Raw genomic sequence first — 24618 nt, forward strand, 5'->3', positions numbered from 1 at the left:
CTCTGTGAGTTCGAGGCCAGTCTGGTCTACAGAGTGAGTTATAGGACAGCCAGAGCTGCATAGTGGGACTGTCTTGAAAACATATCAAAACAATAAGAGCAAGGAGAGTTCACACTTGGGTTCTAAACCAGCTCCTAACCAGTACTGGAGAGGAAGAACCTTAGCAGCAGCAAGTGCCGCACTAGGCTGTGGCAATGCCCAAGCAAGAATCTATTCACCTTTTGGTTTTCCCAGAATTTTCACACTCCAGTACCGATTTAGTTTCCACTCATTCTTATGCTGACAAACCTCACATGCTTCCCATCAAAATGTGTCCATCCTTCCGTGTTATATCTGATGTACCCTCTAGCTTTTACATATTCTATGAAAGGTTAACTATTTCTAGAGACCTGAACACTGGGTATGAGTCCAGATCTATACAAAAAAACATTAAGAAATATTCTTCACAATTCGGGTATGTTATGACAGGCCATGGCAGTGCAGAGGTTCCTTCATCTTGTATTCTTGCTGAGGCCATTTGATCTCCTTGCAGGAGAATGCTGTGGAAATTATACAATTCTATTCTAGGACCTAAGGCCACATACCTCCGTCAATTTTCCTCAGTGTCTGTTAAACTGTTTGTGTAAACCTCCCTGACAGCTGCAGAAGGAGATAACAGGATGTGGAATCCTCCCCCAGCCCCACTTCCATCTTTAAAAGCATGCACACGGTGACACCTAGGTTCTAAGGACCTGACCATAGTCCCAGACAGTTGTAATAAAGACTTCCAAAAGTCTATGAACTGTGTCTGAGCAGTTCCTTTGGGTGCATTCTCCATAATAAAATGACATCAACCCAATCAATAACCAACACCATTCACTGCTGAGACAGTTACATTAACTGGGTACCCACTCATAGGCATACTAACAGATTTTCGATAGAAACAATTTACATAGGTCAGGTTTTTTGTTTGTTTGTTTGAGAAAACTTCATGTGAATGTCTGGTACATTGGTTTCCCTCATAAAGGGACAGACGTGTGAGTCTGAAATGAAGTTCAAAGATTAGAGAGAAGAACCTTTTCAACACTTACCCACTATGCTTCATGTGTGGTGGTTTATCCATGCGTACAGCCAATTTGATCTTTAAGTCCGAGTCCTGACTGTTCTTGGGGACTATCATTCGGTGTAATTCTGCTGACTTGGAGCTATTAGAAGTTGGGTATAATACCACCTGTAAGCAACAAAAAAGAAAACCTCTGAGTACAATGCAGAGCCCCTGGGACTTGGAACTAAAATCTTCTGTGTGCATTTTCCTATGTGAAAAAAATGTATTAATGGCCAATTGTGTGTGTGTGTGTGTGTGTGTGTGTGTGTGTGTGTGTGTGTGTGTGTGTGTGTGAGAGAGAGAGAGAGAGAGAGAGAGAGAGAGAGAGAGAGAGAGAGAGAGAGAGAGAGGATCTGCTGGGCTCGCTCCACCATAGCAGGTGGGTTTTCCATAGAGATTTATTTGTTTTTTGACAAGTATGTGTTTTCATATTATCACATAATGAGTGTCCTTTCTGTGTCATTCCATAATGGATTAATAGCACAATACGTGTCATTTGAGCCGACAGTTGAAAACTACTTAATGGACACCAATAATTTCAACATTACACTACACGACCCAGGGCATAGAAGTTCAGGGAGAAAGAAAGAAAATTCTTTGAAATTACAGAAGCAAACACAGAAAAAAAAAGCAAAACCAATTATCGAAGCTGCACAAATGTGTCTGCATTTTAATATCTTTGCTGTGAAACGGTACTGAAGAAAATCAGCTCAATTGCAGGTGGAGAAGAATGCTCATAACATGTTGTCACTTCTAGGTTAGTACCAAAGACTATATTCCTGACGGCCTATTGGCAGAATTATCAAGATGTTATTATAATGGAAACAAAGGAATAGGATAATCAAAGCACTAATTAACACGTGATTATCTGATAACACTTCTTTTTCCTGAGAAGTCTGCTCCTCTGAGGTTACTTGTCCTATCAGGGAAACCACCCCCTTTATACAGTCTAGACCCTTCTGAATGCAGCCAAGATGTAGCTGGCACGGTGCAACTGAAAGGCTACCATCCGAAAGACATACAGACATGAGGCACAGCACACGGCGACCTAAGACTCACTGTTCTCCTAAAACACCAGAAAAATACATGAGCCTGAAGTTTGGATATAAGCTGAACATAATCATAAACATGGCCGGATCAGTGAAAATACTTCCAAAAGCAAGAACCAAGGGTGTCTTTCACCCTCCAAAGTTGTATTTTTTAAATCCTACATGTAAGTGGCTACATTCAGGAAAAAAAAATCTACAAGCAAGACTTTTTCTCTAGGAAACAAAGCATAGCCATAAAAAGTCTCCAACAGCTCTCTGCTTGCTAGTTTCCAACAATATGCACTGTGCTGAGCCTTTGCTCAAGGCTATCCTAAAGGCCTTGTGAAATTTAGAATGTCTACAGATTCCAGCACACAAATGACATTCCAGATGAGGCTAAAGGATATTCTGGATGTTTTCAGAATTATGAGCACACTCTACAATTCATCCATCTCAACCGCTATAATACCCAGTGAGACACTAAACAGTTTATTTTGAGTTAGAAAAAAGAATGAGAGTAAATTTTGGTTCAAACCCGTAGACAAAGAAACTCTACAATCAAATAAAAGGATGTTTCAAAATCAGAAACTAAGGCTGAGCATCACTGTAATATTCCTAGCCAGTCTGGGATGCTTCCTTACATTCCTACTCTTCCATTCTTAAAACACTAATTCGGCATAAGTTACCTGTAAACTGTTTAATTCTTCCTTCTATGTCCAGAGAAAATGTCCCATTTTAAATCTTTTTTTTGGGGGGGGATGACAAAGTCAGCAGAAGGATTTATTGTTCAGTTTGCTCTTCAATAGATAACTTCTGTTTCATTTGTGAGGAACACTGAGAGAGGGAAGAATGTGTGCGGCTCAGCAGCATCAGGAGGCTGAGGGTCTCTGATCCCAGAATGAACAGCACCGTGAACAGCACTTTGCAGCCATCTAACAAGAAGTCTTGGCCACTTCTAGTAGAAGCAGTTTTCATAGAGCCTGGAGTCTTCATAGAGCCTGTTGGATGAATGTGATCACTGTTCCTTGATAGGCACTTCTTATTTCTTTCATCTTTCAAAGAGGAAACTATGGCTCTCTTTGCTGCTCTTCTGGTAGTTTTGTGCTAGGGAAGGGTGGAGTGGGAAGGTGAGAGAGGGTATCGAGGGAGCAAAGCAGCAAAGCATCATGGGCTTCTCCATGGCTTAAGAGGATTCAAAGCGCTGCCTGCAAACCCCTTGCAGAAGCTGGACTAGATGAAATGAAGAGAAGGCACGCTGTGCCATTTTCCCTGGGTGAAAACACATGGGGCTGGTGGTAATGCTAACAATGGAGTTGTGTTATCGAGAAGCTAGGCATGGTTGGTCTTGTGACTGCACTGGTATCTATGCCATTACGATACGATAACTACTGCTTGGGAGCAGCAAGTCAGCAGAGAGCCATGCTTCCTTCCTTCTTCTGCGTCTCAGTGTTGAAATTATAGTTAATGATGATGACATGAGCTAAGAGTATGACATCTCACTCTGAGGTAAGGTGATTAAAAAAATCTCTTTATTCTTCTGTGTTCACCAAAGGCAGAAAAACACTGCTGGCCACAGGGTGAGAGGGATACAATAAGAGAAACTGAGCCCTGAATGACCATCTTGAAGAAAGTCCAGTTCCTGTGTGAATACTGAAATGTGTTCCCCAGATTGTTATACACAGCATTTAGTTGTCTTATTTTAAATATTACAACAATGTTTTGCTTCATGAAACTCTCACTATAAGTACACAATTAGAGAACTGCTTTTCATAATAGTGGGAGACTTCAATACCACACTCTCACCAATGGACAGATCAAGGACCCAGAAACTGAACAGAAACACAGTGAAACTAACAGAAGTTATGAACCAAATGGATTTAACAAATGTCTATAGAACATTTCATCCTAAAACAAAAGAATACACCTTCTTCTCAGTACCTCAGAGTACCTTCTCCAAAATTGACCATATTGTCGGTCACAAAACAGGCCTCAACAGATACAAGAAGATTGAAATAATCCCATGCATCCTGTCAGATCACCATGGACTAATACTGATCTTCAATAACAACAAAAACGACGGAAAGCCCACATAGACATGGAAGCTAAACAATGTTCTACTCAATGATAACTTGGTCAAGAAAGAAATAAAGAAAGCAATTGAAGACTTTAGAATTTAATGAAAATGAAGTCACAACATATGTGGGATACAATGAAAGTAGTGCTAAGAGAAAATCTCATAGCTCTGAACACCACCAAGAAGAAACTGGAGAAAGCATACACTACCAGATTAGTCAGACTAACCAGAGGGCACAGAGAGAGTATAATAATTAACAAAATTAGAAATGAAAAGTGAGACATAGCAACAGAAACTGGGTCAATTCAAAAAAACCATCAGATACTACTACAAAAAGCCTACACTCAACAAAACTGGAAAAAATGAAAGTGGATGAGTAAGCATTTGACAAAATTCAATACCCCTTCGTTTGAAAAGTGTTTGAAAGATCAGAAATTCAAGGTCCATACCTAAACAGAGTAAAAGCAATTTTACAGTAAACCAGTAGCCAACTAAATGGAGAGAAACTTGAAGCAATCCCAGTACAACCAGGGACTAGACAATGATGCCTAGTCTCTGTTTTACCTATTCAGTATAGTAGTGGAAATCCTAGCCAGAGTAATTAGATAACAAAAGGAAGTCAATGCAATACATATTAGAAAAAAGGAAGTCAAAATATCACTATTTGCAGATGATATAATAGTAATCTTAAGTGACCCCCCAAAATTCTTCCACATATCTTCTAAACCTAATAAGCAACTTCAGCAAAGTGTCCACATATAAAATTAACTAAAACAAATTAGTAGCTTTCCTCTATTTAAAGGATAAACAGGCTGAGAAAGAAATTAGGGAAATGACATTCCTCACAATAGTCACAAAGAATATAAAATACCTTGGGGTGACCCTAACCAAGCAAGTGAAGAATCTGTATGAGAAGAACTTCAAGTCTCTGAAAGAAGGAATTGAAGAAAATCTCATATGATAGAAAGATCTCCCATGTTCATGGTTTGGGAGGATTAATATAGTAAAAATGGCCATCTTGCCAAAAGTAATCTACAGATTCAATGCAATATCCATCAAAATTCCAACTCAATTCTTTATAGTGTTAGAAAGAGCAATTTGCAAATTCATTTGGAATAACAAAATACTCAGGATATCGAAAACTATTCTTAACAATAAAATAACTGGGGTAATCACCATCCCTGACCTCAAGATGTATTACAGATCAATCATGATAAAAATTGTATGGTATTGGTACAGAGACAGGAAAGTAGATCAATGGAATAGAATTTAAGACCCAGAAATGAACCCACACACCTATGATCATTTGATCTTTGACAAAGAAGCTAAAATCATCACTGGAAAAAAGATAGCATTTCAACAAATGGTGCTGGTCCAAACTGGCATTCTTCATGTAGAAGAATGCAAATCGATCCATTCTTATCACCTTGTACAAAGCTCAAGTCCAAGTGGATCAAGGACCTCCACATAAAACCAGATACAGTCAAACTAAAGAAAAGAAAGTGGGCAAGAGCCTCAAAGATGTGGAACTGGGGAAATCTTCCTGAACAGAACAACAATGGCTTATGTTCTAAGATCAAGAATCGACAAATCTGTAATAGACTAATGGCAAAGAATGTTGGAATATCAAAGATGTCTTTGAATGGGTTTACCCTTTAATGACTTTATGCAAATAAAATTAAACCACTGTTGTCTGTTCATTTTCACTTTGTTTTCTTATTTCCTAAGTTCTTCTGAAATTACTAAATAAAACCCCAAATTTTCCCCTGGGGTTGGGGAAGAATCGACAAATGGGACTTCATAAAATTACAAAGCTTCTGTGAGGCAAAGTACACTGTCATTAGGAGAAAACAGCAACCAACAAAATGGGAAAAAATATTTGCCAATACTATATCTGAGAGAGGGCTAATTAATATCTAGTATATTCAAAGAACTTAAGACGTTAGACTCAAGGGAATCAAATAACCTTATTAAAAATAGGGGACAGAGCTAAACAAAGAATTCTCATCTGAGGAATATCAAATGGCCGAGAAGCACATAAATGTTCAACATCCCTAAGCATCAGTGAAATGAAAATCAAAACATCCCTGAGATTCCACCTCACACTAGTCATCTCAGGTGATAGCAGATGCTGGCAGGGATGTGGAGAAAGAACATACATGGCATGCACTCATGGATAAATGGATATTAGCCCAAATGTTTGTATTACCCAAGATGCAATTTATAGACTGAATAAAGCTCAATTGAAGGAAGACAAAAGTGCAGATGCTTCAGTTCCTCATTGAAGGGGGAACAAAATTATTCACAGGTGTTTCAATAAATATTTGAGAAGAATCTGCTGCTGCCAGTCCTGCTCTGTCTCTGCGGGAGCCACTACAGTGTGAAGCCTTGTGCCTGTGCTCTTTCTCTACCACTCAGTCCCCACACTGCCCTCTCTCATCTGTCTCTCTTTTAGTCTAGAACTCTGGCTACCAGTTCCTGTGCAGAGCTGTAGGCCACCATGCTAAAACAGCTCGTCCAATTGTTCCTCTACCATCCAAGAATACAGCTCACATTCTCCACAGCCCAGTAAAAACATGACTCAGAACTATCAACTTATCAAACAGGTTTATTTGTTAAATTCTAAATCCACAAACATTCTGCACAATAAGCTTACAACCAATGGACAAAGATATTAATTGCCCATCTATATGAGATCAACTAGACCCAGAGAAACCCTTAGAAAGAATCATGACAACCTCAACAAGCTAGAGATGCTCTGACTAGGAACATACACGTCATGTTCCCATCCTTTCTTCTGTCCATCTCCACCTATTGCTTCCCCTTTGGCTCCTCCAACCTCCTCTCTGCCTACCTCTCTACTGTCCAATCATGTATCACCTTAACATAAACCTACACACAGGAGGAAATACAGAAACAAAGTTTGAAGCAGAGACTAAAACAAAGAACATCCAGAGACTGCCGCACTTGGAAATCCAATCCATATACAGCCACCAAATCCAGACAATATTGGTGATGCCAAAAAGTACATGCTGACAGGAGCCTGATATAACTGTCTCCCGAGAGGCTCTGCCAGGTCATGACAAATATCATAGCAAATGCTCACAGCCAACCAATGAACTGAGAGTGAGGTCCCCAATGGAGGAATTAGAGAAAGGATTGAAGGGGCTGAAGGAATTTGCAACCCAATAAGAACAACAATACCAACCAACTAGAGCTCCCAGGGACTAAACTACTATCCAACGAGTACAAATGGATGGACTCATGGCTCTAGCTGCATATATAGCAGAAGATGGCTTTGCTGAGCATCAATGAGAAGAGAAGCCCTGCAAAGGCTCGATATAATCCAGTGTAGGCAGGAAGGTGGGAGGGGGTTGGTGGGTAAGGGGGCATTCCCATAGAAGCAGGGTAGGGGGATAGGATAGAGGGTTTACGGAGGGGAAAACAGTAAAGGGGATAACATTTGAAATCTAAATAAAACATATCCAATTAAAAAAGAATTGCTTTTCAGTATTGCTTTAATAGTTCATTAGTTCAATAGTACAAAAGTTATAGTCAAGTTTAATAGTTCATAAGTTAAGTCAAATTGAATAGTCCAATTGTTCATACACATGGGGGCATGTCTTATGTTGGTCATCATAATGACCAAAATATTTAGCAGATATAAAAATATACATTTTTCATATTCTAAATACACACCTAAATTAAATTGTACTTTTGTAGAAAACAATTAATTTTACTCAGAAACATTTTTCTTCTTTGTTATTTATTCCTTTTTAACCTATCCTTCTTCCTTTCCCTCCCCTGTTTCTCTGTGTGTATTTCCCTCTCTATCTCTCTCTCTCTCTCTCTCTCTCTATATATATATATATATATATATATATATATATATATATCTGCTTCTAGGGTTTTTTTTTTTAACCACTAACACTTTAAATGTCTTGTCAGTTAACATGACACAAAAATGTTATGGTTTTTTATCTTAAGGCAACATATCTTCTCACAATAAATGGCAACCAGACTCGCAATTTTGTTAAAAAATGTGATTAAGAACTCAAGATTCTTTTAAAGCTTAAAGAAACTGTCAAGTTTAATATAAGAGATGAATTAAGACTTAAAATACAAATGTCACAAACATGTATTGTAACAATACAGGACTCATAAGAATGCCTCTCTTAAAAGTCCATTAATGTGGACCTTCTGAACCATTCTCTTCTATTCACATAGCTTGGTTAAAGACAGATCCAAGTTATGTTCCTCTCTCAAAAATACCACTGAATGAAGAAAAGCTAGAGGACAGGGGGTTAGACAAATGATGCTTGTCATTTCCTAACATTTCTTCATAGATGTTTAATTTGGGCATCTGGAAGAATGTAAGTTAAACAAAGCAGACACTGGTAGGAGATGGGTAGCTTGGGTAGGCCATGTTGTAACTCAGCAGAGGGGCCTGAGTAAAAGCTCCCAACCGTGATGTTGGCATTCTTACCAAGGTCATCGGGTCCATGTCCTTCCTGACATTCAGATGCTTGTGTCACTGTGCTCCCTGGACCTAGCCTCAGCTTCTATGGCTTCTCATCAGCATAATTTCAACCTGAATGTAGAGCAGAGTCTCATGGCTACTGATGCCCCTCAGAAGTGAAGGAGAAATGTCTTTGTAACACCACTACTGTTTGAGACCGAGCATACTGTCTCCCAGGCCAGCCTCAGTGCTGACCATGGCACTGAACTTTCTTATATCTTCCTTCCCCCATCTCTGCAGTGCGGGATTACAGGCACGCCTACTTTAAGCCACTCTGGAGACCCTGTACATGTTACATAAATGCTCTACATAAGTGACCTGTTTCCCAAGCCTTGCCAACTTGTGAGAAGTGGGAAGATCTGGCTTACTAATTGAAGCAAGAAGCCTGAGACTTGGATGAAAATCAAGAGCATGAGGCTGGAGAGCTGGTTCAGTGGTAGCACTTGCTATACTTACATAGGGCACGGGTTTGGTTCCCAACACCAACATGGTGATGCATTAACAGCTGCAACTTCAGTTCCAGTGGCTGACACACCCTATTCTGGACTTGGTAGGTAGCAAGAACACATATGTGTATACACATTCATGAAGGAAAACATACATTAAAAAAAAAACAACAAGCAAATCAAGAACATGCTATACCACAATCTATGGAGAAAAGATTTCCAGCCGTAGGAACTAGTAAATAGTAATTAGTGTCAAATGACTCTAAAGAGGCCAAGTGTGATGGGATCCAGGAAGCAAGCTACCTGGCTGAGAAGCAGAGCACCCAGAGTCACTAGAAAGCTCAGTCTGAGAAAGAACAAGTAATGGCAGACAGCAAGAACATTGGGGAGACATTAATTATCTTTGAGGTATGGAGACTTTACTTAAGTCTTAAGTGAGCAAGATCAAGCAATTTGGAAACCAATATTTCTGTTAAGAAGATGCTGTTACAAAGTTTGGGTTGGGGACAGTGCCAGGCAAGAAGGTTGACAAAGCAAGAGGAAGCTGGTATGTGCTGATAGACAACAGAGGGGAGACTAGTTTGCTAGGAATCTGGTTTGTCCATACCTTGTCCGTAAGATGCAAGCCAAAGATGTTTCCAGGAAAGGGAGTGATTACCCTTTCAAATAAAGTGCCCCCTTCAAGCTCAGTGTAGCTCAGAGAGGATTCATGAGCAGTTGAGTGCTCTCATCCCCAATGACAGATAGACTGGCATTAAAAATGCATCTTTGAAGCAGACCCAGAAGGGACTCATTTCATATTGACAGAAGTCTTGTTTCGTACCTGCTTAATTGTTTTCTTAAAACAGTTATGCTTGAAACAAGGAGAATCAGAACAAATCCCCGATGCATCTTCTCTCCAGATAAGCGGGGTCTGTATGGCTAACATCTTAGGTTCGACAGGCATCTTACACTTTAGTTAAGGTTTAAAATGACCGATGCTTGTGAACCTTTCAAGTTACCTTGCTATGAGTTTAGGACCAGAGTATATTGCAGACAGACTACTGGAATTTCCTCCAGTTCATAAACATCACTTAGTAGATATTAACTACGAACATGTATTTTCTCCAGGATTAAGGTTCCTACAGTGCTGAGTAGAAGGAGCTGATGGTTTTTCTGAGCAAAATCAGCATCCTGTGTCAATAATGGTTTCCAGTGTTTAATAAACTCCAGGGCACTTAGTTTAATGATTTCTCCTTGGGTTTAATATCATCCCTTCCTGTCCTACTTAGTTGAAACAGAAACACCTGCTCATTCAGGCCGATGCCATGTCCTTTTGTACACTGTAAGATTAGCACAGAGTCTCTGTCAACCTTACTGTCTGTGGGTTAGATTCAGGTTCTTTTTTTATTATTTCTTAAATTTTTAGTCTAGAAAGAATCCCGAAGGTTACAATATGGAACTGATCAAGCCCCTAATCCATCAACAAATATGCACTTGGTGGACAGGGAACCACACAACTCCTTCCTTCTGTCTCAGCTCATTCATCACCATTTTACAGGGAATCCTTGCCTTAGAAACAAGAATAGAGAACTCTTAAGAAGCTAAGTATTTGGGCTAGAGGTGCAATGGCAGAGCAGAGTCTTAGCATGTATAAGGCTCTAGTTCAATGCCCAGTACTGGCAGCTTAGACAATGATTTTTAATAAAGGAGTGGCCTTGTTCCAATCATATACTCCGTCTTGTCATTAGCTTGTCACATAATAGAGATGAAGAGCTGTGTTATTTCCATAATAGGATATGGAGAACTGGGCGAGAACAGAAAAATAAGAAGTGAGAGCCGATTCCCCAGTTGTTTCTAATACACATTTGCTACATAAAAGTCTCCTGTGGAACGGGCACTGGCAGGTGGGCAGCGCAGAAGCACCGTGCGGGAGACGCAGAACTGGCTTCTAGCAGACGGGATGAGGACTGTACCCTTGAGTCATACATCAAGAAGGAGGTAGAGCTGTGGTCTGTAACAACATGGATGGAGGGGAAGCTACTGTATTCCATGAAATCAACCAGGTGGAGAAAGGTTAAAAATCAGATGATCTCACGTATAAATAAACATAAGTCCTGTTCATAGATAGAGGGTAGAAAGGGCTTCACTACAGGCTAGGAAAGAAAGAAGGGAGGGGGCAGGACAAGACAGGCCAGGCCAGGCCAGGAAAATAAAGGAAAGGTACTAGTTGTTGCAAGAAGGAGTCTCCAGAGATAAGCCCATAGTTGGTTGTTTAATACCAGCCCTGAAATCATACACATACAAGCAACACTAAAAAGACTGAACAGCTTTTATTGATATATTTAGGAACACACACATATTTTATGTATGTGTAGTGTGTGTGTGTGTGTGTGTGTAGAAGGTTGTAGGGAGAAAAGGAAAGGGGAAATTGTGTAGTTATATTTTAATTTGTAAAAATATATATAATGTTTAATTTCTACTTTTAAAAAAAACAGAATTTCTCTATATAGCTCTGGATAACATGGAAGGCAGAGATCTGCCTGCCTTTGCAGATGTCCTGAGTGCTGGGATAAAGGGTTTGCCATTGTACCTAGTGAGCTAGACCCCATCTGACATGGCAAAGCCATTGTTAACCACGGTCCCTTTCATGTTCCTTAGTAATAGTCAGCGATTAGGTCTCATTATTGTTGTTTTGTTTTAAGCATTGTTGTCCAAACACACATATATAAAAAAATAAAAATAAAGTTACAAATCTAAAAGTAATATCAACATCAAACTACATAAAACAAAAGGCCCTACAGCTATCATAGGAAACTATTATATTTCCCTTTTTGGGGGCAATATGAAGAACATTAACTTTCTAAAGTGCCTGGGCCCCCACTTTCTAAACTGCTATGTTATACTGCAGAAGGAGAATTTAGGTTTCAAAAATTAAGAGTGTTTGCTAAATAAAAAAATTGTCCCATTTATCTAGGAGGTGTTAAAGTTCTCACCAAAGCAACTGCACAAACCAGTGTGTATAGTGTATTCATGTGTGGGCACAGATCAGGCACACTGTGCCTTTGTGTACCTGCAGGTATAGACTAGCTCACACTGTCTTCCAATAGACATTCTCCATCTTGCTATCTTTCGTCAAACAGGACCTCTGAGTAAATCTGAGTCTCACTGATGGGACTAGTTGGCTGGCCAGCACAGTCCAGGGAGCTTCTTACCTAACATGCAGTGCTAGGATTCCACATTCGCTACCTCATCCAGCTGCTGGGTATAAAAGCCCAGGTCCTCACACTCGCGCAGGGAGAACTACACCAGTCCCACCATCTCCTCAGTATTTCATGAAGGGTTTATATATGAAGGGGAAGGGGTCCGCTCTGGAGATGTGACATGGTAGAGGCTTGGTCATTCATTATGGGCTTTGGAAACAGAAGAAGGTCTAAGCCAGAGGACACTGCAGCCTCCAAAGCCAGAGGAGGAGAGGCACGAAAGGATGCAAACTTGATACCCCGACTTCTTGATACACAGAAGGGGATTTTGGATTTATTATCTTCGTTGTAATTTGCCCTTTTGTTACTGTGATAAATACCATGGCCCAAAAGAAAACAGCCTGGGAGGAAACAGGATTTATGTGGTTTCTACTCCCTCATCACAATCTATCGTTTAGTTCAAGGCAGGACTCAAGCATGAGCAGAGGTGGGAACCTCAGAAGTGTTTACCGACGTCTCAACATGGCTCCTCACTGCTCTCAATACACTATCACCTGTAGTAGTGTCCCCACAGTGTGCAGGGTCCAGAAACATTAGTCATCACTCAAGAAAGTGACCCACAGTCTTGCCTACAGGGCAATCAGGTCGATGAAAGTCCTCAGCTGAAGTTCCCACTTCCCAGACAACTCTGGCTTTTATCAAGTTAAAAAAAAAAAAAACAACAACAACAACCTTACCAATACAACCTTGTAACATACAATGTAAAGAATGTATCTTCTTTAAAGCCACTATATTTTCCACAATTTGCTACAAAGAAACAAGGCACTAGCACACAAGGAAAGATGAAATTTGACTGGAAACAGAAACCCTCACTGATTTAAAGATACCTTTGTATGTAGATTTCTGTCAGCAGCTTTATCTGATCACCTACTTGTTTATTCCTGTCTTAGTATTTTGTTTGAAGAAAGGTCTAAGTATAAAAGGCGCACATATGTGTACCTGGCTGAGTTTATGAACCACATATGTGTAGGGTCCTGCAGAGGCCAGAAAAGGGTTTCTTTGGAATTGGGGTCACCATGTGGCTGCTGAGAACGGAACCCAGGTCCCCTTGCTTCTCTTAATTACTGAGGCAACTCTCCAGACCTGCCTGTTACATTCTTAAAGGACTGTACCTATATTAAATATTTCAAATATGCCACCTTTTCTCATTTTCAGTCATGATTGTAATTGAGGCAAAATTTTAAACTTTTAGTGTAACAAATGCAAACATTAAAAAAATACGAAGTGGAAAGAGCAAGGATCATCACATATATTTCTAACAAAATTCATATTCCACACTCTCAAATAGTCAAGGACCATTTCTTCTGTTCGAAGCTTTTCTAACAATTCTGATAGACATAATCAAGCTTGTCAGTTACTGTGTTTTTTCATGGGTCAATTATGGATATTAGCCCTTTTTCATACATCATTTTTATTGCCTGAAATGTATTGATTTCATACCTTTCTCTGGAAGAAATAATATATCCCATCGCGGAGACATCTCTTTTTAAAAGCAAATCCAGACAGGAAAGCATTCTGATTATTCTTGATCTATTCTCCTCAGGCATAAATTATGAATGGCCATGACCTTTGAATTTACTTCCTGATACAGTTTCCACCATGGACACTACACAAGGAGCTTCATTATGCTTAAAAAAATCCTGGTTATAATAATTCCTGTCATTTATAAGACCCTTTCAGAGTGCCACAAAGTACTTTATGAAATTTGAATTAATTTTCACATTACCCTAAAAAGCTAGGCATTATCTTGTTATGTAAATAACTTGACACTGAAGTTAAACAGAGAGCTAAGGAAGGTTATTTCAAGACAATATAACATACTTTCAACTTCACATCTTCTTCTCTGTTTAACACATTATCCCTCTAATTATTTCATAAACATCGCATGGATGTGTTTAGCTTCGTTCTCACCATTTGGTATTAACAAACACTAAGCCCGATACGATACAATTTCTTAGAGCCACGGTGATTGCTGTGTATCTGTAACGTGATGTTAAAAGGAGGACGGTGTTGTCTGAACATGGGTCTTACTGGCAATACCCTTACATTCAAGAGTGCGGGGGCAGATAATGAAGTGAAGTGCTGAGGGCTAGATTCACTGCCAGGATTGGTATGAAAAAACAAATGGCCACTCTCAAAGGGCTCAGAGAACTCTCATTTGCAGCTGAAGGCTATGCAGGGGCTAAAGGCCATGGCTCAGATATGCTAACATAAGACTAATGAGAACTCTAATAATTTGCCATTTTAAAGGTAGGGGTAAAAGAGGCAGAAGGCCATGTGGACAGTGAGGAAGGAAAACTAGGGAGGGCATGGGTAAGGAAACTGGACAGATGTAAATCGGTATCAGATAACATGATGAGAGAGAGGAATACAGGGGAGTGAGGCCCAGGGAAGCAGGCACTCAGGGTGGGAGGGGGGGCAGAGACAGAGAGACAGAGAGACAGAGACAGAGACAGACAGAGACAGACAGAGAAAGCAACTTAAAATGGTTTGTGTTATGCTGGAAAACCAAATGACTTGAATCCTTTTACCTTTCAAAAGACTTTATCTCTGACTCTTCCATTTACATAGTAAACTGAACTAGCTGCAAATCTAACTACCCAGGTTTTTACTAACTCAATGCAGCCAAACTGGATGTTTTCACCCAAACTTCATGGAGGTAGAGCTGTCCAATAAAGGAAAAAAATCACATGTCCACTGTGTAAGACATGCTAATTTCATATCAGTTTAACAGGCATTTTTGGGTCCCTGTGATGAGAGAAATTAAGATTTATCATGTTAAAAGCATTTCAGGTATACATTGCTACTAACTGCAATCATCGATGTATAACACAGTACCAGAAGTTACTGATCCTGCACGGCTAAAAAATTGTGCTGTTTGACTTGCATCTGTCCACCCAATGCAAAACTAAGCTGCCGTTCCATTCTGTCCCACAAGTGTGACTTTAGGCTTCCACATAGAAGGGACAGGACACTGCATGTGTCTCTCTAGTTTGCCACATTCCACGTACCATACCACGTCCTACAGTCACCCCTGTTGCTGAGTATGACAAATACTTCCTTCTCTTTAGACTGAATATATCCCACTGAAAACAACAACCACCAAATAGCTGGGGAACCGCACACCATATCGAACAATCCTGTGGAGTCTGTGATAATTGGTTTTTATACAAAGAGAAGATCAGATTCCTGATCAGCCATCACTGGAGAAGCTGTCTCTTACACGGTTGTGAACTAACAAAGAGGCCTGTATGTGGAGAGAGAGGGAGACTTTGAAACGCTCACTCCTCAGTGGCATGCCTTCATCAAACCCTACCACTCACGGCTAGATGCCACCTAGCCTTTAAGTAGTATCTTCTCCCTTTGCACTGTAATATGCATATTATCTGGAAGAGGAAGCATCTTGAGAAACTGAGCTACGCATCCCTTTAACTTCAAATTGCACACAGAAAACAGAGAGTGGAGATTTGGTCTCTTGCTCTGTATTGTAGTACTAAACAGGCCTTGGTTGCCCCCAGGGACGAGGAGATTCTCACACAGACCCAAGTAACTTTGACCCCCAAGTTGGCCTTGATCGGTGAGTAACAACACTTACAGCATGGCAGAAGAAAATTAGGCAGAGTTCAAGTTCCTAAGCTGGAGGTCTGAGGCAGGGATCACAATGAGAGGAGAAGGTGGTTTGAGAAAAAGACATCTTCAAGTAGATGAATCACAAAAACATGGCCACGAGGAATGGCCAGTTGGCATTAAAAGCTGCCCAGATTGGAGGAAAGCACTCAGAGACGGCCTCCCCTGGGGATCCACCCCATACGCAGCCACCAAACCCAAGCACTACTGCTGATGCCAAGAAGTACTTACTGGCAGGAACCAGATATGGATGTATCCTCAGAGGCTCTGCCAAAGTCATACAGGTACAGAGAAGGATGCTTGCAGCTAACCACCAGACTGAACAAGGGGACCCCAATGAAGGAGCTAGAGAAAGGACTGAAGGAGCTGAGAGGATCTGCAATTCTATGGGAATATCAACAATATCAATCAAAGAAATGCTCCAGAGCTCCCAAGGACTAAAACAGCAATGAATGAGTTCACGTGGAGAGACCCATGGCCCAAGATGCATATGCAGCTGAGGATAGCAGTGTCTGGCATCAATGGGAAGAGAGGCCTTTGGCCCAGTGAAGGCTTGTTTTCCCAGTGTAGGAGAATGCCAAGGTGCTGAGGTGGAGAGGGTGGTTGGGAGAGGGAGCATGTTCATGGAAGCAATGGGAGAGGGAGGGGGGATGGTAGTGGAGGGACTGGGGATAACATTTGGAAAGTAAAAACACATAATATCCAATTAAAAAAAATAAAAAAGATTGCCAAGGCAAGAAATAAAAAGAGAAATTCAGAAAAATGTTCTAGAAAGATGGCTCAGTCAGTGAAGTGCTTATCACACAAGTATGAGGACACAAGTTCAATTCCCAGAAGCCATGTAAAAAAGCCAGGTGTTAAAAAAAAAAAGAGCTTCCCAGATAAGGGCATGGAAAGTTATAAATTGGGCTTATTCTGATAGCTTAGAGGGAAGGTATCTGCCAACGTTTAAAGGCTTCTCATAAATATGAAGCCTGAGTGTCATTTATCTGGAGCTGAATGACCAAGGGTAGGGTAGAAAGTCCAGATTGAGTTGAGTATCTATGACACAGAGTATCCGATAAAACAGCTGGCCTCGTTTCTTAAGCAGTTCCGGATTTAATATGTACCAATTATTTAATAAATGAAATAATCCATCATTGATTTTCTTAGATATAAAGTTAAACATCAAACTTTACTTAAATGGTATCTTCTGCAGTTAATTTAGCCCTATTAGAACCATAAAAATTAAATCATACAAAATTTTCTATCTCATCGAATTAAAAGTATTCATGAAAGGCCACTGGCTACTATAGCTCAGCTGCCTGTTGTTTTGTTGTTGCTTTGGTTTTGTGGTCCTGATTGATGAAAAGAAATTACCTTCAGTTTTAACAATATATACAACATATTACTGTCTATTTACTCAGTATACTATTTCTTCCTAAAAACAATCCTGATCTTGTTCATAGAAACAATGAAAAACTTAAAGCCATAATATCCTAAGACTGCCTTGAACTCTAAAAAATTCAAAATATGTACTCATTGTATAAACATGCAATGCAATATAAAATAACCCCAAGTTGTTGGAACCACGTGCCGTGTCCACATTAGGTCCTGACCGGTGTTGTTAGCAGTATCATTCTTTTGCTTTCTCTTATTTCCTTAGTGAAGGTCTTGGTCACCTTATGACAAAGGAACTCATTGAGGACCCTCTAACTGGTGTAACTGATGATGTCATTGTTATACATTGTTATACATTGTAACAGCACATGCTTTTATAAAGGAGACATAATTAACTTGTGCCAGAAATAATGAAGCCAATGCACCAAGAATACATTGTCTCTGCTCTGTCAAGTCCCGTCTTTGCTACTTGTCATAGGCACAGAGGCAGAAACTGGATTAAAGGAGGACAGAAATATTTTGTGTGTGTATGTATGTGTGTGTGTGCACACTATTTTTCAGTTTCAAAAAAGATAGTGCATTCTAAAACAACAAAAATGAAAGGTCTCCAGTGTCTAGCGAGCTGAGTTAGACAGATGAAATGTAAAAGAATCCACATTTCATTTTGGAGCAAATGATATAAATCCAATATCTAAGACTGTCATCGCCAAGTACTGGCTATTTCAATAAAATTGGATATTAAACTTCACTTTCAAAGTGAAGAAAATACCCATGATTATGATTACACCAGCTGTTCCCTACGGCCTTCTAAATTCATATATAGTGTTGGATTTTTAAAAATATCCTCAAATGTAGATTTTGTTTGCTTGAATTAAAAAGGCCTGAAATTATTTTTAAATCAATTTAACTGTGTGGTTAATTATTAAAAAGATTACAATGATCAATTGCACAACCAACACTTAATATCTATTCCTTGCCTGTTGAAGAAAGCTTCAAAATGACTTTATATAAACTAGACAGTTGGAGGGCATTTAAAACTTTATGTTCCAGGAAAGGTATGGATGGGGCTTTCAGCTAATCAGCCTACTTTTGGGTTAAAGAAATACTAAGGCTCTTAAATATCAAAGGAGAAACTATTTATGAACAATAACCCACAGTAGAAGAGGGAATCAGAAAAGTAGACTGAACAGGACAATAGGCTTTTTATGGCAATGCCGTTCACCCAGAGTCAGCTGCTTGGCTAGGCCATAATGTTGTAGAGGAATTTCAGTCCAGCAATGTTGCTCTAGTCCAGCAACATGGCTGCTCTGATCCCATCCAAAGACCCCCTCAGTCTGCGTGATCTGGCTGGAATGCAGACACACCACATACCTTTAATCTCTGTCAGTGGAGGTAAAGTCAATTTGAAGAAGGACATCTACTAATGAAGAGGCAGACAATGTGACAAACCAGAGAAAGATTTGATAGAATGAGTCAGCAGCAGTAGGTCATGCCCAACTCAAGAACAACATAGGAAAGAGAAGCTATTTAAGAGTGGAGGATGGCGGAGGTTGGGGGGAGAAAAAGGGAGTGAGGGAGGAAGAGACAGACACACAGACAGGTAACAGGAGCAAGCAGCAATCAGATGAGTTGAATGCATTGGGAGGCAGTGCAGAGCAGAGGAGTTGAGTTCTGAGTCCCTGCAGTTCAGTGCAGGTTGGCAGAGGCTGTTGATGCCGGAGACTAAGAAGCCAGGAGATTAGAACGGAATGCTGGAGCTAGTCTGAAGCTAAGCAGAGCAATTCAGTGAGATGCTGAGAGAAGGCAGATGGCATCCGTCAGCTTGGAGAGGACTTTGGGCCACAACAGCTGAGCTGAATCAGACAGCAGAGTTCAGAAAGAACTGGGAAGGGTAAGTTTATTCAGCAGTCAGCCTCCAAAACTATAATTATGTCTGGTAAATAAAAGTTACTTTTACATAATACAGTCTTTCATCAAATCTTAAAATTTACAGAGTCTCTGGTAAGCCCCAGGACAGTCTAGTTTGATGCTCAAGGAAACAAACAAAAGAAACACTTCAAGCAAAAGACACGGAAAAGCTAAATATCATGGGAAATTAAGATGGTATAAAGTTTTTGAAATACAACAGTTTGTTTCATGGCATAATCATTTCTACATTAATACTTAAAGTACATCTGAAATCAACATTTACTGTTTCCACACTGTGTTTATATTGATAAGTCCATCACAGGTAATGGCCATTTCACATATTGCATTGAACTCTTTTACTTGAGAAACTATTACAGACAAGTGTAAACAAGGGAGAAAGGAAATTTATCAAATAAAGGCTTAATTCCAAGACTATCGACAAAACATGTATCTAAGAGATGCATAAAATTCCAGCTTCTTGGCAATTGTGAGGCTTTACTTTTAAAAACATGTTCTGAATCTGATGCACTGAAAAGAAAAATAAACTCTGATCTAAATGCTTTCCTAATCTCACGGGACAAAGGAAATGCTATGTAGGGTGCAAGAAACACTTAAGCTGCGAACTCAGTCCAACAGCTTGTGGTAGCTTCTGCCTGCCAGACCAAGGCAGTAGGACCACAGGCTCAAGACCAGCCTGAGATATTCAGTTATACCGTGAAAATGCTGGAACAAAATCCTTCATGATAATTCTAAAACTAAAAACATTCTGCGAATCTTCCATTTTTTTCTGTACTCAAGCAAAGCACTTGGCAAATTATTTGCATTAATATTTCTCTATAATATAATATTCATATGAAACAATATAAAAGGCTGAATGAAATCAGTATTAGAAAGAAGTAGATGATATTATTGTGATTTTTTATCCATCAATGTAAAGTAAGCCATACTTTAAAAGAAATTTCGGGACAAATACTCCTTGTAATGAGCTACATACTTTGTGGTGTCTGACTCATTGGCAATTTACCAGCTTCCACACACATTTATAATTGTTTCCTTAGAAAAATCCCGGTTTTGCCTCCAGGTATTCCCTTCACACTCAGTAAAGAGCTGGACATCAACTCAGATGAAAAATGTCCATATGCCACTTCTACTTCCAGAAATAGGTATTTGCATATGGCGTCCACAAACAAAGTCTGCATGCCTAGCCGCTGCCAAATGAGAGAACGTTCACCTGAAGAGTGTCACCCTCATTTTAAGCCGTCATATTACCAACCTACATGCAACAACTGCTTCACATTGACCCTCTCGGCACAATTCTCAGCCCTGGCAGCAATTCAGAATCAGGAGCAGGTGTGATTCTTCTTGGCAGCATCTGCACCCTGGAATGGTCTGAGAGCGCTTTCCTGTGTGCCCTGAGGTGGGAGCCTGCTGTCCCCGAGTCCCCCTCAGGTGGGGGTCTGCTGTCCCTGAGTCCCCCTCAGGTGGGGGTCTGCTGTCCCTGAGTCCCCCTCAGGTGGGGGTCTGCTGTCCCCGAGTCCCCCTCAGGTGAGGGTCTGCTGTCCCCGAGTCCCCCTCAGGTGGGGGTCTGCTGTCCCCGAGTCCCCCTCAGGTGGGGGCCTGCTGTCCCCGAGTCCCCCCCTCAGGTGGGCGCCTGCTCTCAACGTGCATTCTTACAAAATCTACCAGTGAGGAGCTGTTTTCTGTCATTTCTCAAAAATCATTTTATATCAACATTTTATTTTTTTAGTTAAAAATTATGTGTATGGGCATTCTGCTTATATGTCTGTCTATGCACCACATTCATATAGTACCTACAGAAGTTACAAGAGGGCACTGGATCCCCCAGGACAGAAATTATGGACAACTTAAGGTGCCATGTGGGTGCTGGACTTGAACTAAGTTCCTCTGGAACAGATACCAGTGATCCTATCTGATGAGCCAAATCACTAGCCCTATATATCAATATTTCTAAAACTAAAAACATTGTATAGAACTTTTGAAACATAGCTGTACACAAGAATATCATTCAACAAGGCAAACAGGCATCTGAGAATATAATTCATTCACAAATAAATGGGCAGATTCAATAATATGATACGAATATCAAATCTTTGTCGAAATGACAAGAGCATCTAAAATGTGTATCACTATAAAATTACTTCAGCTTAAGTAGGTTTTGATTCCTGCTTTTTAAATCCTGAGATTTTGAATCATCCTATCTATGCTTTGATCATAAAACACATTTGAATGATTTCACCAAGCCAGTCATGTCTGCGTCATGTCTGCTTCATGTCAGCGTCATGTCTGCTTCATGTCTGCTTCATGTCTGTGTCATGTCTGCGTCATGTCTGGTTTGAGGAACAGACCCCGCAGTCAGTCACAGAACCAAATTCCAGTAGTTACCATTCCATCCACTTCTTTGGACTTTTTCTTTTTTTCAAACAAAGAAAATAATAGTATAAACAATGTACCAATGACAGGAACAGTGGCTCAGCAACATTTTTATTGTGTCTTCCCATAACTAAGGCTCATGTTAAAGAATAATTTAATATCTCGAAAGTTGCTAAGTCAGTATACACTTGACCTAGTTTTCCAAAACAAAACAAACAAACAAACTAACACTCCAGTATCTATTACTATGGAATATTTATTAGAGGCAAGAAGTCTAAAACGGTCCGTCTGTACCACAACAGACGCGATTGGATTTTAGCTCTTTTTCTTTTAACCAGTATCATTTCTGATTCAAGCTGATCCAACACGTCACACTATGTTTACTGTGGCCTTCAGTGCTCTCCGGCCTTTGATCAGCATTGCTTTATTCATAGCTTGAGAGTTCTGAAGAGTCCTGTCATTCAGTACATGGTGCCCAGTGTGGCTTTGCCTCACAACTCCCTCACACATGTATGGGGCTTAGGCTAAGGCTTGAGGGAGAATGACAAGGCTGCTGAGCATCGCCTGCCTGCAGCATCCTATGATCAGGACGCAGGAAATGTACTGACACAGGAAATGACATCGCAGTGTCGAGCCCCACATTCGAGAGTGTGTTTTTCCAGGATAGTCTTGTCTTAGTGACTTAGAACTGAGGCTTTTCTCATCACTCTTAAATACAATCATCTTTAATACAATTTCTCTTCCAAAGGGGAGCCCCTTTGATACCAGAGGTTGTGTGTGTGTGTGTGTGTGTGTGTGTGTGCACACGTGTGCTCCAACCCCCCCGCCCGCCCCAGAATGAGTACAGTCATATGCTTCTTCACCCTTTGGCAAATAAGTTTTAACCACATATTTGTATGAATTAATTACTTATTTTCTTTTTTAGCACACATAGTATTTCACAATACTAGCACAATATTTTACAATAGCACAAGTATGGATATACTAGGGTTTATCATCCTACCTATATAATGACCTACAGTTTTTGTGAGAATGTAAAATGCATAAGCCTTGGACACATGCCTACAAGCCCAGGATGGAAACCATGTGATATATTTACATTTACTAAATGAGAGACCAGCAAGTTCCTCAAAGGTCACGTGTCAATTTTGCATTACCTCCATGGGTAAGTGAGCTTCTGTCCTGGAGAGTTAGTAGCATTTGCTATGGTCACCTCTGCTGTACTTCAGCAGATGGCCAGGGGTACCCTGTGGTAGAAACCCAGTCAGCATCTTTGCCGCTTCTTTATTGAAGTTAAAATATTGCAGACATTTTAAAATATTGTTTTCTGTTTAAAAACAAGGTTTCCTTGGATATATTCTTGGTATTTTAGACAATATAGTTTACATCATACAAAGTCTTTGTCTTTGAACTGAAATGAGTTGTCTAAAAAACTCAATAGGTACATAGATGATATTTGCATGTGTCATGTGAGCTCAGAATATGACACATCTGAAGACCTCAACGAAAGCAGGGATGAGGAATAGATATTTGAAGAGAGGGGAAGGGAGTGGGGGGGACAGAGAAGGAAGAGAGAGAAGAGTGAGAGAAAGAGAGAGAGAGAGAGAGGGAGGGAGGGAGGAATGACAGTACCAAGGTCATCATATACAGCAGACGGGCCTGGAAGCAGAGGTGAGCTCACCATGGACGTTTTCAGATTTTATATGTGTCCACATCAACAAGAATGGGAGTTAAAATGCCCCATATCCCCAATTCCCACAGTCTGATTCTGCAAGTCTACAGTGGAACCTGACAACCAGTATTTTCCCACTAACACCCAGGTGCTGCTGTTCACGCTAAGATGAAGAGTTAGATTCTTGCTGCCGTAAACGGAGGTACGCTGCTTGATGTTAAGGATAGGTGGATGAAATGTTTCTGATGTTTTAAGTCAGGACAGTGCCTGGAGTATAAAGGCTGAAGTAAAGGGGTCATGGTGGTAAATGAAGAGGAGGAAGCAGATTCTACAGAAGCATGTGTGATTCCCTCGGTCAGGTCAGTGGGGATGGCAAGAGTCAGGAGAACCTTAGAGGAAGCTGGCAGAACTTGAAAATAGGTGCGATATTAAAGCGAGGGGAGGAGAAACAGGAGGGACCTCTCGGTCAGTGACTGACAACATCTGTATGGACCACTACCTCATGATGGTGTGAGTCATGTGCTCTTTTTGTGCAAAGTTACCTCATGCAAGCCTTAAGCTCTGAGGAGGGAGAATAACTCTGAAAGCCATCAGCACACATGATATATGTCACCTTTAAACCTACCTAGGTCATTACAATAGTGGTTGTCATACACCAATCGACGACTTTGTTAGGGCTTCTGGGGGACATCTGGCAATGTTGAGACATTTCTGATCATCAAGTTCTGTCATTTATTGAGTAGGGGACAGTAATGACATTAAATATCACAAACTAAACAGCCTAGCACCCAACACTAAGTATTTTGCTCTAAATATTATAATACTAAAGTTGAGAAACTCATGGAAAAACTATCTTGTTCTGGAAGTGTGTGTGCAAGTGCTGTCTGAGATTATGGAGCAAAATATATTCCTTATGTGTTCAACTTAAAATTTAATTACATATATTGTTTGCTCACTTAAAAATGAGTTACAGTGTCCAAAGAATTACATACAAAATTATGTTAGTTACAACGAGGAGATAAGGTTCATTATTATAATTATAGTTTATGTGAGTGACCCTGATTCATAGAGATCAGAATTGTTCTCTGAGGATCTTCTGATACATTGTGCTAGAAGCATCTTTACCACAAGGATAAAGGCATGAATACAAGGTTACATGAACGAAGAGTTATTTTGTCCAATGCATGTACTAGTCAGAGAAGAAGTAATCTGGAATGTGTGCATGTAAAAACTCTGACAGTGTAAGA

The 24618-nt window shown here is 40.2% G+C and overlaps 1 protein-coding gene across 16 annotated transcripts in view; it reads right to left on the reverse strand.

Annotated features, from left to right (window-relative positions):
* CADPS2 (calcium dependent secretion activator 2) overlaps nt 1-24618 on the reverse strand; it is a gene marked incomplete at its 5' end in the record, with an annotated part of 458357 nt that overhangs the window by 206051 nt on the left and 227688 nt on the right. For all 16 annotated transcript variants that reach the window (XM_080936279.1, XM_080936287.1, XM_080936273.1 and 13 more), the window contains one exon: nt 1071-1210. In XM_080936279.1, coding sequence (XP_080792405.1) covers nt 1071-1210 — 140 coding nt within the window. The remainder of the gene's footprint in view (nt 1-1070; nt 1211-24618) is intronic.

Source organism: Micromys minutus (genome assembly GCF_963924665.1).
Source record: "Micromys minutus genome assembly, chromosome: 23".
NCBI lineage: Eukaryota > Metazoa > Chordata > Mammalia > Rodentia > Muridae > Micromys > Micromys minutus.